This window comes from Chlamydotis macqueenii, chromosome 14 (assembly GCF_036417535.1).
Source record: "Chlamydotis macqueenii isolate bChlMac1 chromosome 14, bChlMac1.mat, whole genome shotgun sequence".
NCBI lineage: Eukaryota > Metazoa > Chordata > Aves > Otidiformes > Otididae > Chlamydotis > Chlamydotis macqueenii.
In genome coordinates this window covers 13,236,078-13,255,987 of record NC_141569.1, presented here as the reverse complement: position 1 = coordinate 13,255,987, position 19,910 = coordinate 13,236,078, and the positions used below count along the sequence as shown (strand labels likewise).

Below are 19,910 nucleotides of genomic sequence, written 5' to 3'. Positions count from 1 at the left end.
CATTACAAACATCTGAAAAGTAGTCAGTGGAAGAACTTGGGATTCTGACTTTTTAAAACATGAGCTATTCTATAGTAGCTTTTTTCAACAGCTCTGTAATGACACTTCTTAAAGAAAGCAAACAAAAACCCTTTTGGACAGGGCAAACTTAAAATTTTAAGACTTTGTCTTGCATTTTAAACAAGCTTAAACAATTCATTATTAGGAGTTGAGGTTTAGAGCTGGTATTTAAAATGCTTGTAAATACTACTTGTTTTTAATTTTTGTAAAATAAATTTTTTTTTTTTAAACCAGGCCTTGTTTCGGATTTTCCATCAAGCACCGAAACTCCCAAAGTTCAGGCTTTGTAATCTGTATTTGAGCAATACATGCTCAAAGGGAAGACGCTCAAGTTTCTTTATTCTTTTACCATTTATGATATATTACTGGGGTAGTTCTTAGTAAAAATCTGCTTTTGAGCTTATTGCATAGCTGAAAGTTGAGCTCAAGATCTCTTTGGGGGACTTGTATTCTCTTTCTGCTTGTCTCTCAGCACAGCTGTTGTTGTGGGATATTCTTTCAGTGCAGCTGAGCCACTAAAGTGAAAAATCCATTTTGCTTATCTGTCCTGTGAAGTTTTTCTGCTCCATCTAAACTCCAGTGGGTCTTGCTCAACGTGTAGGAGGGCTTGTTTGGTTACACACTGGCTCCCCCTCCTGGTTTTCAAGTACTTTGTACAGAATTTAGCAAACTCAAGTTAGTGGCAACAGTTTACCAGATTAACACATCTACAGAAGGGTCTTTTGGTGTAAGCCTTGGCTTTCACTTACTGCTCTTCAAGTTGTTTTGAGGGTTTACTCAGCTTGAAGCAGGAAACCTATCAATATCAAGTCTGCATTTTGGCTGGAAGAATCTGGAATGGCTTGTCTAAAAAAAAAAATCCCTTCTAATTTTTTTTTCTTAGGTGATCTTTATTGTACTTACCAACCTTCTAAATCCATGACTCCTCCATCCTACCATGAACTTTGCTGCTACATTTGCATCTCGTATTAAGATAGATGCTATGTTCATTAAGGCTTAAGCAGCCTTGTTCTTTTCTTAGGAAGAGGTAGTTTTTCTATGAGGCCAGGCAAAGCCTTTAGGTAAGGCGTAAGACGAGTCAAAATGTTGCATGTTCAAGACAATCTAGGATTAGCAGCTTTTCTAGAGAACTGGCTAGTACCTCAAGTTTACCATCACTGTAGCAAAAAGCAGTTTGTTCAGCCATGGATGTTGCCAAAAGCAGAGACTGTCTCTTTTCTTGACCTGGAGAAATCCCTTATCTCTTGTTAGTAATGCTGGAATCAAAGATCTTGCCCTCCCTTTTATGTTTTACAGATGGCTTCACCACACAAAGCTAAGTCACAGCACATACTTGTTTTATCTACTAAGTTAGATTTATGTAGTAATAACCTTTTACAAAAAAAGAAAAAGGTGGGCTTAATTTTAATGAATTTACCCTTGATTGATACCAATTTCTAGACATCAAATTAAATGTCAGTTCCTGCTGGTAGAAGACTTTTTATTTAAAGGAGGGAAAATAAACTCACAATGCTTTTAAGAACAATACTGGCTAAAGGGTCAGTTTGCTTACAGAAACCATTTTTCTTTTCCTGAGGGCAGCTACTCTTCCTCCTCTGCTTAAAGACTGATAGAGCTGCTCAAAACTGCTCCTCTTACATGTAAATTCCAAGAGCTTTCACGGGCATAACTTCCAACAGAGGGAAAAAAACCCCGAACTATACAAAAATCCTGTATACAGTTGAAGGCCACAAACTACTGCTTTTCAATTTTCTAACACAATCTCCTTAAGTAGTAGTAGTTGATGGGAGTCTGTATATAAATCTGTTTTTTTGTAGTTTTATCCAAAAGAGTAGTCTTCGATAACCACAGCCATCGCAACAAGCCTTCACTTGAAGAAAGAACAGCCTCGGTGTTAAGTAGCTGTAGGCAGCTCAAGGGAGACAGTTTGATCTCAAAACGTCATGTCAAGAACCTCCTGCCAGCCTTTTTGTAAATACTGGCAGTACCGTGTTTCCTAAGGAGACCCACTGCCTGTTCGCGTAGTTCAGGAGGGCACTGGGATCCAGTGTGAAGAATTACAAGGCAGCACTCCAGCACGTCGGGGAATGGGAAGACCTGCAAAAAAAGGAACATGACGTTTCAGGTTTCTTTCAAGCAGAACTGTTCAACTATAACACATTCCGGCAGCCAGCTCTAAAAACACTGCTTCACAGTATCTTTGGAACAGACAGATAATCATGAGGGTGATTCATTTTTTTCCTCTTCTTCCAGTGCATTAGCTCACGTTTAACCAAGTCTTCCCCCTCCTGCACAATCACCATGATCACCTTTAGTTTTATTACAGACTAGAGAACATAGAGGATGAGACAGCTTAGGAAATGTTGTTTTCAAGCTCGTGATGTGTAGTTTCTACAGTTCCTGATCTATACAGGCCACTTTATACCTTAAATTCCTGATTTCACTGTTTATCAAAACTAGTTTTGCATTCATAATTGTAAGTAGCAGGGATCACTTTTTAAATGCATGGGAGAGATTCATACAGAACATCCCACTGGAGTTCTCCCATGGAGGAGCTTTACTTACATTTTCCAACACCACAGAGAAAGTTAACGCTTGAAAGAAAAATATCACCCTGATGCCATTTATCAATTCTCTCAAAATTGCCATAGGTTCACAAAGAAAGTCACTGTTCCTTACCTTCTGTATGAAGGCGGTTCTATGATGAGGCTGCCCTTACAAAAAGACTGTCTTTTTTCAGAACCACAATGCGTCTTCTGAAAACTTACCTTTAAATTGTCTGGAAATTCTGCTAGTTTCTGCTTTGCTTTTAGAAGCTGCTTTGTTAGCTCAGGGAGTGTAATTGGTTCCTTTACTTCATCTTTACTGTCAAGAAAAAAGCAGGTGCCATGAGTAACTGTTTTGCCTAAATGACTGCACAGCCTCCCTCCTGTACAGGGAGCACAGGAGAGGGACAAGTGTTACAGGCTCTAGCTCGTTCTTGCCAAGTCCCAAATAATTGTTCAACAAAGTGACAGAACTCTTAGATCACGCGTGTCCTTTTCATTACCCTCCCCTTTTCAAGCTGCCCTGTTTATTCACCGGACCAACACACCCTCTGTATCAGGAAGTTATTCAGCTGTTGTAAGTTTACGCACATGGTAGTTCAGCCCCAGGGAAATGCAAGTCTTTTGAGCTGTGTGTTGAAGTGTCCCTGAGTTACAAGCTTGAGATTAGAGGCAATCAGAGCTAAACAAGGAATCTGCTGCAAAAACATACAAAAAAGCAATGCTTTTCAATCCATTCTTTCATGTTCTGAAGCTTACCAATTCATCTGGTTACTGTCAGAGCATGGTTTGTCTGAACTCTGCTGCAGGTTGCTTTCCTGGGTACTTTCATTCGTGTTTTCCTGGAGATTGTTCCTCTGCTGCTGATGCTGGCGGATCATGTCTGCTAAAATCTGCTGGACCTCAGCTATATCTCTCTGGGTGTTCTGCAGAGCAGCAATCTCTTCTGAAAGAAGTATTTTGCAGCCCTTCAGTTTTGACTGTCTGTCTACCAAATCGACTGAGCTAGTTCTTGAGTCACTTTCTGTCTCACACCTATGAACCTCAGTTGTATTGCAGAGGTTTTCATCCATCTCAACTGCAGTTTGATCAGGATTTTCTTCAGAGGAGGATTGACCTGAAACGTAACTCTTCTCAGGATCTGTCTGCTCACTGGGACACAGCACAGGATCCAAACCAGTGTTCTGCAAGACAAAGGAGTCTTTGGGTGGGTTCCACCACTGGTCATACAGCAGTACGTAAGCCACAAAGCCCTCTAAACTTCTGCAAGCGTCCATGCTCTGAGAATTTGTGCTGTCCAGTTTGTTTCTCAGGTTATCACAGCCTAATAATGGAAAAAAAAAAAAAAAAAAAAGAAAAAAAAAAAAAAAAAAAAGGATTACAAATAGTTCATAGAGACTTCCAAAGAAAAAGACCAGATCTGGTTATCTTGGACACCCAAACCAGAAGTTTACTTGGATGTTGGCAGAGTGGTGCAGGAAGCAGAAAAGCAAAGGCAGACATCTTTGGCATCTTTTTAAACATGATACTCTGTTCTAGTTAGCATATGACTGCACATTCTCATCATCTACAGCTAACTTCCTTGGTCCCAAGCTGCACATCAAGATATTCACATGATCAAGAGCCACAAAATAAATGCACTGCATACTCTGCAGAGAACGAAGGGAAGGGCTAGTTGGACTGAATTGTAACTATGAGATCAACACAGCTTTCCAATGTCCCCATCTCCCTTACAGAACAGAATTTAGCTAGTTTCCTCCAGCACCCACACCAGCTGACACTGCTGAGTTTCCTCCAAGTCAATAATTTTGATCACCCAACAGCCCTTGCACTAGGCAAATTCCACAAGTTTCCATGTGTATGGGTATGTCTTGCTCCTTCCAAATATTATGCCTACTGATATTAATGGACACGCAGCTGTGCTTACAAGGAAGATCTCTATCTGTCTGTTCTAGGAGATACACAAGAAGAGATTTACCTTCAGGAAGGATGATACTGCAAATCTCTTGCATCAGCAAGAAATTACCAGCATCATAACTCCGGGTCACAGCTCCAAGAATACTTTTCACTGCCTCATCCCAGGTAGCAGTCCAATAGCTCAGGGCTGCAAGGGTCAGGTCATGGGAGATATGGAAAAGCACCTACAGGAAGCACCAGAGAGCATAAGTAATTATTAATTTTACTGCCAAGTATGGATTACTCACCGCTTATGACCATTGTGGAAGAGCCCAGAAGCACATGACTTAACCAAAAGCAATTTGAACAACAATGCAATTTACCTAGTCTCCTTCATGTAGGAGATAAGAGCACTTTTACATTACTTGTAACTGTAAAATCAGTTGCTGTGCTTGCACATGTCCTGCTAAACAGATGAGAAGTGGGAGCACACCAAAGGTCAGTGGCTCACTGCGTTCAGAGGAGAGCTGCAAGAGCAGCAGTCTGTGAACAGACCTGAACTCCAGGATATTTTAAAAACAAGCAGCCCTGCCTCTCTTAAGTGTGACACAAAACCTTGAATCACTGCTGAGACTACTCAGCTATGCCAATCACTCCCACCCAGTCAGCACATCTCATGATCTCAGTGCTCTGACACTGTATGTCAGTTCTTACCCTGCGCAGAAACTGGTGACTACAATCCATCCCAGCTGCCTTTCATCTCCTCTTCCCAGACTCTAACCTGATCCTGCAGCAGGGTGCAGACATCAGTCCCCTGGGAATGGCTGACACAGTAAGTGGCTGCGTTTTACTGCGTACGCCACAGTAAGGCTCACAGTGTACACAGATCTAAATCCATTTACCTGCTTTGGGTGTGTGTTGTTGGTAGAAGGAGGATGCTCAATCCTGCGCAGCTGCTCCTGTGCACACGTGGCTTGTTCAGTGGTGTCCATGCCCAATACATTCTGCCACACATCTATCACCATGTCAAAAAATGAGGCTTCTCTGTTCAGCTCCCAGCTGTGATAACAGGGAGGCACTGGGGTCTTTCGGCCAGAGGGATTTCTTTCACTAAGGCACTTGGAAAGCAGTTCATTAAGGCAGAAAACAAGCCTTTGTCCCTTTAACAAGGAAAAAAAAAAAAAGAGCACTGAATTGCTGCTAAAAGAAAAACAATCCTGTAGTAACCACAGCACGTAAAGAAATTTAAGAACATCATGGGTAGTAGAAGCTTGTTGGTGACAGACTGTTTCACAACTGCAGCTACCAAAGAACAATGCTGACAGAGACTCTAAGGTCAGAAGGAAACCTCAGCACAAGGCAAGCTAGCCTTTTCCTTTTCAGTCCGCACGAAAATGAATTTCTGGATTAAGCCTCCAGCAGATGGATTTACAGTTAGTTCATTTGTTCCTCTAATGTACAGAGGGAATACTTCACTTCTTGCTTCTGATGATCATGATTGCGTACTTAAAAAAAAAAAAAATCCCACTTTTCTCAACTACCTCTCATATAAGTAACAAGCATAGAGCCTACTAGCCTACCACAGGCCGCGTGCCTCTGAAAGGCACATCGTTTTTCATACGATCCTTGCAATAAACTTATAGAAAACTATTTTGAGGCAAAGCCAGCTCAAAGGACTACCTGTGGGCTCTTAATATATGGGAACTGGTGCCAAGTTAATCAAGTTCATTTGGATAGAGACAGTGCTAAAGAAAGAAAGAAAACAGCCAGACTCACAAATAAAGTTTTATGTTGCTGAAGGACCTCCTGAGCTCCCACCCAGTTCCTGGATAACAGCAGGTCTTGGGCACATCTGAAAGACAAAGTTGCCGACAACTCCTCCTCTCCAGATATCAGCGCAAGCTCAGCAGCAGTTTTAAGGGATGTCACATCCCCCTTTTTTGCCAACACCTTAACCGCATCATAGGGTGAAGAAGCCCCCAAATAACTGAAAAGAGATAAAAGAAAATCAACTTGATTAGTATTAAAATAACATTTTAAAATTGTATTGCAACACGATAGCACAAACCTACAAATGAAGATAAACCTGTATTTTCCACAGGTTCTCAGAGCTCTCATCACTTTGCCTGACCAAAGTTTACCACAGACAGACGGTGCCTGATCTGATGCAGAGTTACTCAGGGAAAGTCATACAGCCCAATAATCTGGGCTGAAACTTCTGGTGGTGCGCATACCACACACGGCTCGGATGAGAAATAGAAATAAATAGATCCACGAGACAAAGGTCATACGCAGTAGTTTCTATCTACTGCCTTTCTCTGGATTTCATCTGAATCCTTTCACAAGCATGAACACCCTCAAAAATGCCAGAACTGAAATTAGCATCAAGCTAATTCCAGCCAAAATATTTCAAGCGTTACTAGTAATTTTGGTAGTCACAAATTTGAAAAACTCTAGTTGGAGGAGGGTAACCTGGAGATTAGGGTATTAGCTAAGGCCTCAAGAAACTCAAGATGAACTGTCGCAGTGCACGTTTCCAGTGGAAAGGTTGGAAACATCACATAGTCTTTTTGTATACTTCTTAATCTTAGTCTTGCTAGACTAGTTTTCAAAGACTTCCAGTAATATCCATGGAAAGAGATGGCTCTACTGTAGTATGGCATTCTGCTCTGAACTGCCCTCTGGCGCTTCTAGAGGAGGTCTACTGAGATCAGGCTCAGAAAGCGCCTTACACATTTAATGACCAGACCAGTTAAGAGATTTCAGCTGCTATAAAACCAAGAACCTTCTTTATGTCAGGCATGGAACCAGTTCCATCTTCTTCCCAGTAACACTCACCATTTGGCGGCCATGGAATAATGACCATCTTTCTCTAAGAGAGCTGCCCAGCTGGTGTAGAGATCCTTCAAAATTGGATCTTCTGGACGCAACCTGGACTTAGCAATTACAATTGCTTCCCTAATGCACAAAAGAGAAATCAGATAGAGAAGTTAACTGACTGTATACAAAAAGTGAACCAAAATGTCAAATCTACCCCACTAGGAAACAAAAGCAAATCTCAAACATAACTACAGAAACCTGTAAAAATGGTTCACTTTCAGGAGCTCGACAGCCTCATACACTTTATGGATGGACAGGAGATGGGAAGCAGCCTTCACATACTGCTCCTGAAAACACAGCTGCTTCGCAAAGGCTTCTACTGTCCAAACCCAGGCTTGATATCCAACTGCAAAGAGAAGACAATACATTGGAGGCAAAGTTTTAAAATTAAGAATTCCTGTGGGATGACATAATCACTCCTTTCTTCAACACTGTACCTCTTCTCTGCCCCGGATTAGTTTCTTAACCATCCTAATACAAGTCAATGAAACAGGGCAAAGCTAGGGCTTCACTGCCGGTAAAATAACTTAAAGGTGTATTTAAACCAACAGCAACCTGGAAGGACTGCTAGATACTACAATGAACCAACTTTGTGCTTGCAAGGATGGGCCTGCTCCTTCAAGAAGTCCCAAAGGGAATCAGTCTATTTCCTGCTGTCCCAACTTAAGGGTGCTTGTCGAAATATCCAGGTCTTTGTCATAAATAGGATATGTTGTGTTTGATTTTTGTTATCAGGCAGTTAAAAAAAGCAACCTCATTCCAGGTTGGCACAATCATGAGTTTCCAACATAGAACAATCAGAATGAGGCTACCCTCAGCAGCTAATTCCATCGCTTACGTGTTACAAAAACAAACATACCCATGGGCGAGATTGCTACCAACTGGTCTGTTAGCTCTCCCCTCTCAGCAGCTGCCTGGAGGACACCCTTCATATCTCCTTTCCACAACATGAGCTGCTGAAAGAGCTCTGGATTTCCATTCTCCAAGTGATGTTTTCCTGTTGGAAGCAAACACACCTCCTATCAGCATGAGTGCAAGAGCATTATTTGCCATAGTAAAATAAGTTGGCAAAAGTGAGATTATTCAAGCTTAAGATATTGCAGGTTTGCATATGAAAGATGTAAAAGCTGTTTGGGTAAAATATGTATTTTCATTATTCCATTTACCTTCCACATCAATCATCTTGTGCAGAGAAGCCCTGTCTGTGAACAGTCCCAAGTGGATGCGATCCTCGAGGTCAGGGGAGACATCTTCATTATTATCTAAACCAGACAAAAAGAATAGTTAAGATTTGGTACAACACTGGGACTTGGGACCTGCTAAGTCACTGTACCACTGTACCACTCCATTATGCAAATCCTCATGTCTTCTACTTACTTTCCTATATAGCAGATCAACACTTAGAAGAACTTAAATCTAAGTTTGATTAGAAGGACCATGTTTGTGCAGAACGTTTATTCTAAATCAAACATAGCATCTTCCTTTGCAGGCTCTAAGGAACAATACTGTGAGAACACAAACATCTCCCTCATAGCTTCTTTTCTCCTGCCCATATTATACTTCTGAAGGTGAAAAACTCTTTGCACGTACGCAGACAATTCTACCCTATCTTCACAACATGGGATCCTACCCAAAATCTGTCTGGAGTAGCTACAGAGTGCTGAAAGACTGCAAGAGAAGTCAGATGAGAGACCACAACTAGTTGCACACTTTGATAAAAGCTAAGGATTTGAAAAAAAGAACGCCTAGTGGTTAAAGTCAAGTCCTTGGACACATGCTTCAGAATATTTTAGAGCACCTACCCTCTAAGTATTGTACTTTTAGACTAATACCTTTGGTTTTCAGACATGTAGCCAGCCTCAAGCAGTCCTGATGCAATTCATCTTTTGATCTGTGATCCATGAATGTGCTGAATGGTAGAATAGAACGAGGCTTCCTCTTCTTCAGAGAGGCATCAGCAGCTGAAAAATCAGACATATTTTAGTTGCTGCTGCAACGTATTCCAAAACTTCCTCTTCCTCATACAGGAAAACAACACCCAGATGCTCAAGTGTCACATGCACCTCTACTATGACAGCTCTGGCTTTTGAATACTGATCACTTTGCACATTTTTCTGCCCGTCTTGCCAGGAATGAAACTAACAACTAAAAGGCAATATCTAAGCCCACATTAAACAACTACTCAATTCACCTGACAAGCAGGGCAAATAAAAGCAGCAGCAACTTAAAACGTTTACGAGATTTCAAAAGCACACGCTTCTCCAGCACTTATTTGGCATTACATTAGAAAGGGAAGCTGCAGCCAAACAGAAGGCCAGAATGAGGAACTCTGCCTTGATGCAGGACTCTTAAAAGACCCTGAAACATACTAACTTGGTTTCTCTTTAGGTGGTTCCTTTCTCATAAGAGTGGATTTCTGGGTCACAAAAGGCTTTGGCAAGCTGAATGAAGAATAATCGTAAGTAGATGAAGATGTATCCTTGGACACTGTGGAGTTAAGCGACAAAGAAAGGGATAAGGAAAAACAATACATGGAAAAGCCCGTAGCAGAATACTTGACATATTCACATTCTATTACATTAATTTTGAAATACACAGAAACCAAGCTTTGCTTTGCCATAGGACTTAATAGCTTTTTAGGGAAAGGAAATACATTACACAACTGTCAGAACGCTAAATAAGAGTCAACAGACACTAACAAAGTTCCACTAGTATCATAAGATTTATCACTAGAAGGCGACACTGATGAAAAATGACATTGTTTCAAGCCAAACACAGTAACTTTGTTTCTTACACCAGAATCATTTAAAAGACAATTATCCCAATTAGTTTAGAAAATTATGAAAGGCATTCCAGAACTGTATTTCTTTCAAGTGGACTATTTCAATAGAACTGTATTATGAGAAAATCTACATGAAAACATTAAACTTGGTGATGCTGAGGGCTAAACAGTTTGGGAACCGTTGAACTAAAGTGATGTTATTATTACCAGTCATGGAGACTTTATCAGGCAACTCTGCCTCCTGAGCTGCTTTTTCTCCTTCATGATCCGACACTCCATTTTCCTCTAGCAACATTTCTTTTGTGCTTTCATCTCCATTCATGGCATCATTTAGATCCTGCTTGGTTGGACACTTTCCTATAGTCTTTTTCTTCTTCTTGGTTTTGACTTTTGGTTGCATACTTCTTTTTTTCTCTAATTCTATACTCTTTTTGCCTGTAAAAGATTGCAAAAGTTACCCTGATACTATCTGTAAAGATTTTCAGTGCATTAGCTGGCTGTCTCTCAAGAAGAACATTTGGTTTCCAAATAAGGATACAACTCAATTTAAACCTAGACATAGTTTATTCCTGAAGAGGTAGCAGGCAGATTTGGAATTCAGCACAAGAACTTATTATACCATTTCAGCATGGCAACCCTCTATTTCCCAGCTCCAACATCATCTTCAAGAAAGGCCCTTCTGTCTGAATATACTTACCCTGAGGAGGTCGTGTATGCTCCTGCTTTGAGATCTGCCACTTGTGTACAGAAAAATCATCTGCTCCTGTATAAACAGAATCTGAATCCACTGGTGACCACTGGACACTCAGCAGCCGGCCCTGGTGCCCTCGGTAGTTGCAGAGTGGCTCTTCCTTCATAACATCCCATACCTTACAAACAAGAAAGAAATCCAATTACTCAGAAAGTCTCATCTTTCTCTAATGCTCTGCGTTTTCTCTTCAGTGATTTGCACTTGTTAGAGCTTCTCTTTTAGGGTGTTCACACAGGTATTTCAAACATCAACATGCAAATAGAGAACATTAGGGCTTCCTTTGTTTGCTTCGATGTATTTGCATAACATCTTTCTTTTTTAAGGATCCAAAAGTACTAATATGAAAACAACAATGACTGGACTTACAAATCAATTTGCAAGTCGAAAAAACATACGGATACCTGCATATCAGGTAGCCAGAATGAAGAGATGTTTACTAAGGGTTAATATGCAGTACTTCAGTAGTTTATCTCAGAAAAGAAGCTTTGCTGTTTAGTCAGCTTGGTTCTCAAACACTGTAGAATGGATGATTTCAAATGAAAAAAAAAAACCACTTCTGAGGGGCTGTGGAACAATACCTGTGCAGTGCCATCATAGCAAGCAGATACCAGTCTTCCCTCATGGTGGGGGCTCCAAGAAAGACTTGTGATTTTAGCTGTGTGCCCAGCCAGAGTTCGAAAAGGCTCTGTTATTGTCAAAGGACTTTCTGAAGTGCTTTCTGAAAGAAAAAATAAAAGGATCAAGTATGGCCAGCAAAACAAACTGGGAGTAAGCCAAAACAAGACGCTAAGACTTGGATATAATCTGCAAACTGTTACCTACGACGCTCTTCAGATTATGCACGTAAATAGTTGCATTGATTGAGCCTGAAGCTATCAAGTAACTCAGCTCCGGCTGGGTCCCATGCTCATGATGCCAACGAATAGCGTTAATCAGTTTATGATGCTGCTGGATAGTGCAGAGCAACTTCAAGTTTGGCGCCTGAAATATTTCAATTGAGCTGAAATGTAAGAACAACAGTGTAAGAATTCCAGTAGTCAGTGAAAATGGGAATTCTTTTGTTATACTGCATGAGCAGAATTAAGGAACATGAAACAGAGTAACTAAGTTTTTATTTTCTGGATTCAACTCAAACCCTTGTTTATTACATCAGTAAAAGTGCGTTTCAGTTGTGAGTGGATCCTTGAAAAATAATTTAACATGATGATGTAAATCCTCCACGCCAAGAGCAGCTAAACCAAGTAACAGCACGGAATGCTGTATTATCACAATTGAAATACATCGGCAGTGAAAGAACAGAGACAAACCATGGCAATAAAAAGTACTTCTGTGATCGCTACAGTGATTCTAGTCAAAATCAGCACGTATACCACCTTAACCTACAAGTGGAACATACCCATCTTCATTGCCAAGAGCCAAGAGTTTGCCATCTGGTTTCCAGCTGATCTCTGTATGCGCAGGCAGTTTGTGCTGTAGAAAGAAGACAAAACTATTGCCAAAAAGTCTTAAATCTTTTTTGCACACGTTCAACAGAGCAAGACTGGCAACTGGACAGAGTTGCAATTAGGCTGCGAAATGAAAGTCACAAAAGGGTCCACTGCTTTTGTAGCAGGGACATAAGCTTGTGCAATTAAGAAAGACTGAATGAACTGATGCAAGAACCAGTGATTATTTTTATCAGTTCAGTGAAATGTCTCAAAGAAAGTTTGGATTCCAGTAGGACCCTAATGCTCGATCTCCTTATGTCCTTGGAAAGCCCCAGACATTGCATGCAGATTCTATCACATTTCAGAAGAAATCAAAGTTAGTTTGTAATTATTTATATTCTTTCCAATTCAGATGAAAGCTACTTACAATTTAGAATTTAGACATCTAGAAGTGATTGTTTCATTGCCTGTGACATTAGTCTCTCAACCTCCAGTGAGTGTTCTACTCAAGGAAGAAGCCAAAACGCAGCTGATGTAAATCAATATAGTTTGATTGACTTCAGTTGACTTACGCCGACTTAAAGCAACTGAAGACCTAACCCACTTCACTTATTTTGTACTTTCTACTAAGAAATGACTGATCATATTTGAGAAGATGATATGTTCAGTTATCACTGCATTAGCTGCAGTGTAAATGGAAACAGATTGCTGCAAAATCATGACTGCCTTTACTGCAACATTTATTTAAAAAAGAAAAAGTTAACGTTTAAAACAAGAACTAGAGAAGTTGAAGTAGTTGCCTCATGCATGACCACCATATGATCTAAGCTATGATATTACTCAGGATATTACTTTGTGCTTTGAAGTACTTTGAAACTAGAAAGCTCTGTATGAACCAATTATTTTAAGCAGACACACACAGCTTTCAAACAAAACTCTATACTTCAATTTAACTTCTCTGGTTAAGAAAATTACCCAGGAGAAAATTAAGTAACTGATGCCAGGAACAGATACGCCATGTTGACACTGGAGGAAAAAGTCCCTTTTCCAGAGGCAAACACATAAATTGTTTAAATAGTTTGAATCAGTAAGTGTCTCTGAAGTTCATCTGCGGAGACTATGGGTTTCAGTTTTTTAATTTGCTACAGATAGGTCATGAAGGCAAAATCAGAAGCCTGCAACTAAAAGGACACAGAAACTATGACATGGTTACCAGGAATGCATAAAACCCCCTGGAAAATCATACTCACTTTGATTGAATTAGTGTCTCGGATGACTTTGTTGATGTCATTTGCCTCTCCATTAAGCTTCCAGGGGTTATGCTGAAAAACAATACCTTCTCCAGCACAACTGTATAAAGTTACGGAGGGCTGTTCACCTTCTCCTCCTATCCAACAGAGAAAAAAAGCTAAACATATTGTGTTCTTCATCAGTCTTCCCAGCAGTAATCACTCCCACTACAAATCAAAACATTATTTTAAAGGGCTATAGAGACGCTTCAATTGCCTGAGATCTGGCAGCAAGAAATTCTCACAATACAACCCTCTGAAAGGACCTCTCATTTCTACCAACAGATCTCTCCATAGCATAATCACACAGGCATTAAAATTCCCTTTTAAGTTTAGTCCTTAAAAAAACTTCAGGTTGTGTAAGAAAAGCTAATGGAGCTGTTCTGTTTAGTTCAAATGGCAGAAACATACTGCTGGAGCTAAGGAACCCGTATTTCATCTGACGCAGTTACCGCAGGGAGCCTGTGCAGACAGTTACTGGTCTGTAACACCCTGAAGTAAGCGCAGAGGTGTGGTACACCACTCCCACCTATTTTCTGAAGCTGCTAGAATTCAAAAACTAGAAGAGATTGTTTTGCTCCCTTGCAAAACTATTAACAATTGTCAAGCAGAACGCATTCCTAGCTGTTAGAAAGGATTACTACCAAGCAAATGGGGCTCCTTTTCTTAAGAAGGGAGGGCAGACCAACTTCATGGCATCTGTGCACTCTGCATGGATGTTCTACTTTGTCACAAGACATCAGAAGACTCACCAGAAGACAGAGGAGGAGTTGGAGGCCCCCAGGCTAATGTGTATACAGTCTTCTTGTGGTAAGTACTGGAGATCTGAGGTGGCTTATTCTTAGCACTGGGCAGGAAGATAAGGAAGCAGGCACAGTCAGATTTCAGCAAAGGGAAATTAGAAAAAAAAATTAAAAATCAAAGCAACATATTTCCAGTGGTGAAAACAGACACCAGGTGCTTTAACGTACTAAAACAACGGCTCAACCAAGCAGCCTTTAACATCTCCTTTAGAAGGACACTACTAAAATCATAACAAAACTACCCTGATGACCTTCACCTGCATGTTACTATTCATTCTCTAAAAACATCTTTCTGGCTAAAGTTTTCCTTGACTGATGTCTTGCCACAGGTGATCTCTAGTCATGCAATTTTAAGTTTACCGTAAGTACAGATTACCTTAGAAGCTACCAGCCATAATGGAGAGATGAAAAGATGCACTGAAAATCCAACTGTTTGACTAGCTTTGATTTACTCTTACTCTTGTCTAACAGCAAAAGTATGGCCCAGGAAAGACCACACCACCTATGCACGGTAACGTACCAGCAGGATCTGACACTAATGAATTTGAAAGCTACTTTCTTACCTGCTGGAGACGGTGTCAAATATGCCAACTTTTCCATCATCTGTTCCAAAAGCCAAGCAGCCTTCCTTAGTTGGATGCCAGGATAACTGCACGCAAAATAGAAAGAGGCCCATAATGATACAAGCTACAGACACTTTATTTCTAAATAACGAAAGGAAAACACTGAAACTGATGAGCAAGCACCATCCCTTATACCCATCCTTCCAACTACAGCCACTTGATTTGATCACTCCGCTACGAGTATCAAAGGCTCTCCTTTGATACTCATAGTATTATTTTAGTAGTTACTAACATGAGTTACTAATGAGTAACTCATAGTTACTCATTTTAGTAACAGCTCTAATGGGATTAGATGAAAGGGACTAAAATAATTAAAATACTATTTGACACCTACATTACAAAATAGAAATGAAGAATTTGATAGGATGGTTAGAAAACTTCTGGTGTGAGCAAGAATAACTACTATGTCTTACTGCTGCCAACAATTTTACCAGGCAGTAGCCTCTGGCCAGCCACTGGTTAAACACAAACTGAAGACATCCAGTTTGATATTCACCTGTGTCAAACTTCCTAGCAGAGCAAGGGCAACCATGGATGAAGCAAAGAAGGATCACAAAGAGGGACAGAAGTGAAAAAGTAATGTAACAGCCAGCTGGACTTCAGCTGATTTTCACTAGATGTAAGGCAAGCATCTAGGGTTGTAAGAAGGTCTAAAAATTTGTTGCCAGATTCTAAAATGTACTGTATACCAAAATAATTGAATACAAAAGGAACAACTTGGTTTTATATATTTTTAGTTAGGAAAAACTCTCTCCAGAATGAAAGAGAAAGAAAAATATTATTGAAGGAAAAAAAATGGAGTGAAAAGAGGACAAGAGACAAGGGAAAAAAAAAAACACCAAAAAAAAAGAATCAAAAGCACACTTACTGCTGTAACCTTGGACTTTATGCTTTGCCAGAAGGTTTTAACATCATAAATATTGTTCACGGATAAAGTATTCCACACCCGGATCATGCTGTCTCCAACACCAATGGCAAGACACCCTGTGTCCACAGGGGAGAAGGCAAGACTATAGACAAACCCCCCAAGTGAGGGCATGGTCCAGCTACAGTCCAGAGTTGATAGGTCCCAGCACTTCACCTGAATAGTATTTAAGGAACAAGGAATAGTTAAATGTAGAGTGACTTGTACGACAAGGAAAAACAGCATCAGTGAGATGAAGAATCAAAGGGTCAAATTCAAGGCTTGACACAGTACGTGGTCTGCATGCAGAGGATTACAGGTCAGAGACACGGCTGCAACAGTTGGAAGACTGTAATGGAACAGACAAAGTGACTGTATTTTAATACTATAGTTCTGTCTTCAAAATAGGAGGCACTCTGCTGCCTGTAAAAGGCAAAAAGTTTTAAAAAAACAACATTAAAAATAGATGCTTTAGTTTGTACAAACAAATTATTTTAAGAAGGAAAAATAGGCCTTTTTAAAATGAAACATTCAGGAAAAAAGAGATGGTAAACTCCCTTTATTATATGCTTACCATTCAAGTGCAGAATATCATAAACATTTACTCCACTATGGTAAGAGCTTGAGCTTATAAACTAAGAAAAATATATACAACCTGGGCTCAAAACAAATTCTAAGCAATGATGTTCTAAAATGTTGCAATAAACCCACTTTAAAAGAAAACCGGTGGCCCTAAGACGGGTAGCCACAATCAGTCAAACTGTATAGGTACAGCTATTTTTATGTTAGTTTTATAAATGGTTCTTACATCTCTGTCCATTGAAATGGAAAAAAGGAGCTCTTTGTCTTGACGCTTCACAGAACTCAGATTGAACACAATACGGGAGTGATTTTGTCCTTCTGAAGATCCTAGAAGCGTCCACTTGCGTTTTCCAGATTGGGTCAAATCCCAGAGTAGCAGTTCTCCTCTGCAAAATGTAAAGTGTGTACTTCATTGTTCACTTCAAAAGAATAACATAGGCTGTATATACACACACTCTATTACATGTATACATACTGGAAGTGCAAGAGTAATACAGCTAGACACACAGCCACTACAGGTACCGATACACAGATGCACCCCCTGCCCCCAAATGACAGCCATGTTAACCACACTGAACACTGACGTGTCATTTTCTCCCAGGAGATGGGCAAGACCACAATTAGTACTGCTAGCAGTCAATATTCAGTTAGATTATCAGACAAATTATGGGACAAATAGAAGTTTTCCAGAAGTGTGACTCCCGCTTTAACTCTTGGCCTGTCTTCTCTCCAGTTATACTGGGAAGGAAGGAGGAAGGAGGTTTCAACGTTTCCTACCCAGTTCTTCCTGAAGTATCAATAAACGACACTGCAGTTACTGACAGTACCCAGGCTGCACTGTGCCCTACTTACCCAAAACAGCTGGATACAATTTCTGTGGAACGACCAGAAGGCCAGTGAACAGTCAGCCAAATGCGCTCTTTAACAGCGGGATCAACGGCTCCACCTCTTCTCTTTGTGGGTGGTAACTTCAAAGTCATCACACCTATGGAACCAAGAGGGATCATGTAGACCTAATAAAAATTCTCTGAGAACAAAAGCAGTCCTATGAATCTGAAGCTTTAAGTACGCTCCCCATGCTTTAAACTATCAAGGCTGCAGTTAGAGAAGCACTCTTCCACCACATTGTTACTGTGTATCTCACGTAATTCATCTTACTTACTTCTGCCTCTAGTACAGCTCCATATCCGTATGGTCTGATCTTTGCTTCCCGAAGCCAGGTAACAACCTTTCTTTGTGCCTGTGTCCTCTGTCTGCTCCCCGTTTGGAACTTTACTTTCCTCTGAAGGAACTACTGAATACCAGTAAAATCATGTTATTATACTTTAAAATTCAAAGCTTTATAAAAATTAACTGCAAATATATTGATTTGTATAACATACTTTATTAACTTATCGGTTGCCTTTGCCTAGCTACGGCAATAAGGAATTAAATTCTCTAGAAGGACATTTACATGAACTAAAAATTACTTTGCAAACTCATAATCACTTCTACATACCCTGGAGCTCATCTTGTCCAGCAGCTAACTTTTCTTCACCAGGCACAGGGCACCAGGCCAGACAATGTATTTCATCGTCATGGCCTCTCAGGCGATGCAGCACTTCTCTTTTCCTGCTGATATCAATTATAACCACCATGCCATCCTTGTAGCTAAAAAGAGAGATTTAAATTAATGAAGAGATTCTTGGATCCTTGTGGAAAAACACCTGAGTCGATTTCCAAGCTCTTTACCAGCATCATTATCACCATATTACAGACAGAGAAGCCAAATCACAAGCAGGTATGTATACCAGCAGACTAACAGTCCAGTATAGCACTGGTGTACCTGCAGCTGTCTCATTCAAAAATAAGTTTTAAGAAACTTCAAAGATGCAAACCAAACCTGGACCCTTACATTGTTATGGATTTTTGTGTCTTGCAGGTCTACCAAATCTAAATGTTATTTCTAATTTGTTGTATACAAGAACAAAAAAAACCAGCCACCAAAACCTCTGAAAACTAACCTTACAAGTGTGTAGCAAAAATTCACAATAAGGTTCTTGCAGAAGAATGGAAAACAAAACGTAATGAATATTTACCCAATTGCCACCAGGTTTTCATGATGAGGAGAACAAGTGAGACAAAAAATTGTCCGAGGCTCTGGGAAGAACTGCTGGCTGTCACTTCTGTTGTGCCAGTAACAAACAATTATACCTTTTTCATCACCGGATACAATCAGATCTTTCACAAGAGGTGACCAGTGCAATGCTGAGATCGTATTCTGAAGAAAGATAATTAAATACATTTAAAGCTCTCTTACCGCCATCTAACACAGGATAACAGGCAGAAAATAATCTATGAGTACTCCCCAGCATCAGCTGAGTTTGTTTAAAGGCATTTCAGTTCTTTTGGGCTTTGGTACGATTGATGTATTTGCTGATGTGCTGTCCTGAGTGACAGTAACTCTTTAAATGTATGTTCTTAGCGTGTCCTGTCAGTCAAGTGGAACAGTAACTTGCTGGAAGTGAGCTAGTTTAAGCAGCAGTGAGCATACACTGCGAGCATACTTGCTTCCTGAGGCTTTGATGGTAACCAACAGCTCATTAAGGTGATGTAACAACACACAGACCTAAGGCTAAACAAAAAGCTGGCCAGAAGCGGTCAATGGTTTTCATTTCACCGGGTTCGAAATTCACATTTGCTAAAGTAACATCACCCTGCTTCGTGTGCAAGCCCTAAAAAAACCCACCCCGCCCTGTCAGCTCTTTCCTCTCTCCACCCCCACAGCAGTGGCTCCGGGTGGGCCCCCTACCTGGTGCAGGCTGTGCTCGGCCACCGGCGCCAGGCCCTCCGTGTCCCAAATTCTGACGCTCCCGTCGTCGGAGCTGCTGGCGCAGAGGCCGCTCTGCCCGGGGCAGTGACAGAAGGCGAACCCGGAGATCCTGTCCGTGTGTCCGATGAGTTCTCCTGCACCGCAGCAAGAGACCGCGACGTGAGACCACACCACCGCCCCAACCCGCCCCCCCCACCCCCCAAACACACACACCCCCGGGGCTCCCGCCGCCCCCCACGTCCCCCGAGCGGCGCACGGCGGCTCCCGGCGGAGGGGCGGCCCCGCGGGGCTCCTACAAAAGGCGGGCAGCGGTCAGGGCAGGCCCGGGGTCCCCGCAGGAGCGGGTGGCGGCAAGTACCGTAAAAGGCGGGCGCGGCGGCGCTGACATCCAGCAGGCAGACGCGGTGCCTCGCCGCGAAGCCGAAGAGGCGGCCGTCGCCGCTGGCGTCGCTGCAGCGGCTGCTGTACCAGTTGGGCGAGGCGGGCAGCACCCGCACCCCCGCCATCGCCATCGCCCCCGGACGCGGCTCCAGCCCCACACGCCCCGCCAGGCCG

General features: G+C 41.4%; 1 protein-coding gene across 2 annotated transcripts; it reads right to left on the bottom strand.

Annotated features, from left to right (window-relative positions):
* Nucleotides 1-1,523: 1,523 nt before the first annotated feature.
* GEMIN5 (gem nuclear organelle associated protein 5) lies at nt 1,524-19,908 on the bottom strand. 2 transcript variants are annotated; one of them, XM_086758608.1, is made up of 28 exons: nt 19,714-19,908; nt 19,335-19,489; nt 18,622-18,803; nt 18,042-18,193; nt 17,706-17,837; nt 17,396-17,528; nt 16,770-16,929; nt 15,926-16,138; nt 14,998-15,083; nt 14,384-14,478; nt 13,593-13,729; nt 12,312-12,385; nt 11,734-11,915; nt 11,494-11,633; nt 10,862-11,033; nt 10,372-10,599; nt 9,756-9,869; nt 9,215-9,343; nt 8,549-8,644; nt 8,242-8,379; nt 7,581-7,728; nt 7,341-7,460; nt 6,279-6,489; nt 5,405-5,662; nt 4,585-4,747; nt 3,366-3,930; nt 2,829-2,925; nt 1,524-2,157 (listed from the first exon to the last, which is right to left on the bottom strand). In XM_086758608.1, the coding sequence occupies exons 1-28, from the start codon at nt 19,865-19,867 to the stop codon at nt 2,002-2,004; spliced, it is 4,590 nt and encodes a 1,529-aa protein (XP_086614734.1). In that variant the 5' UTR covers nt 19,868-19,908; the 3' UTR covers nt 1,524-2,001. The 2 variants fall into 2 exon arrangements, with proteins under 2 accessions (XP_086614734.1, XP_086614735.1); XM_086758609.1 differs by having other exon boundaries at nt 17,706-17,834.
* Between the last annotated feature and the right edge of the window lie 2 nt (nt 19,909-19,910).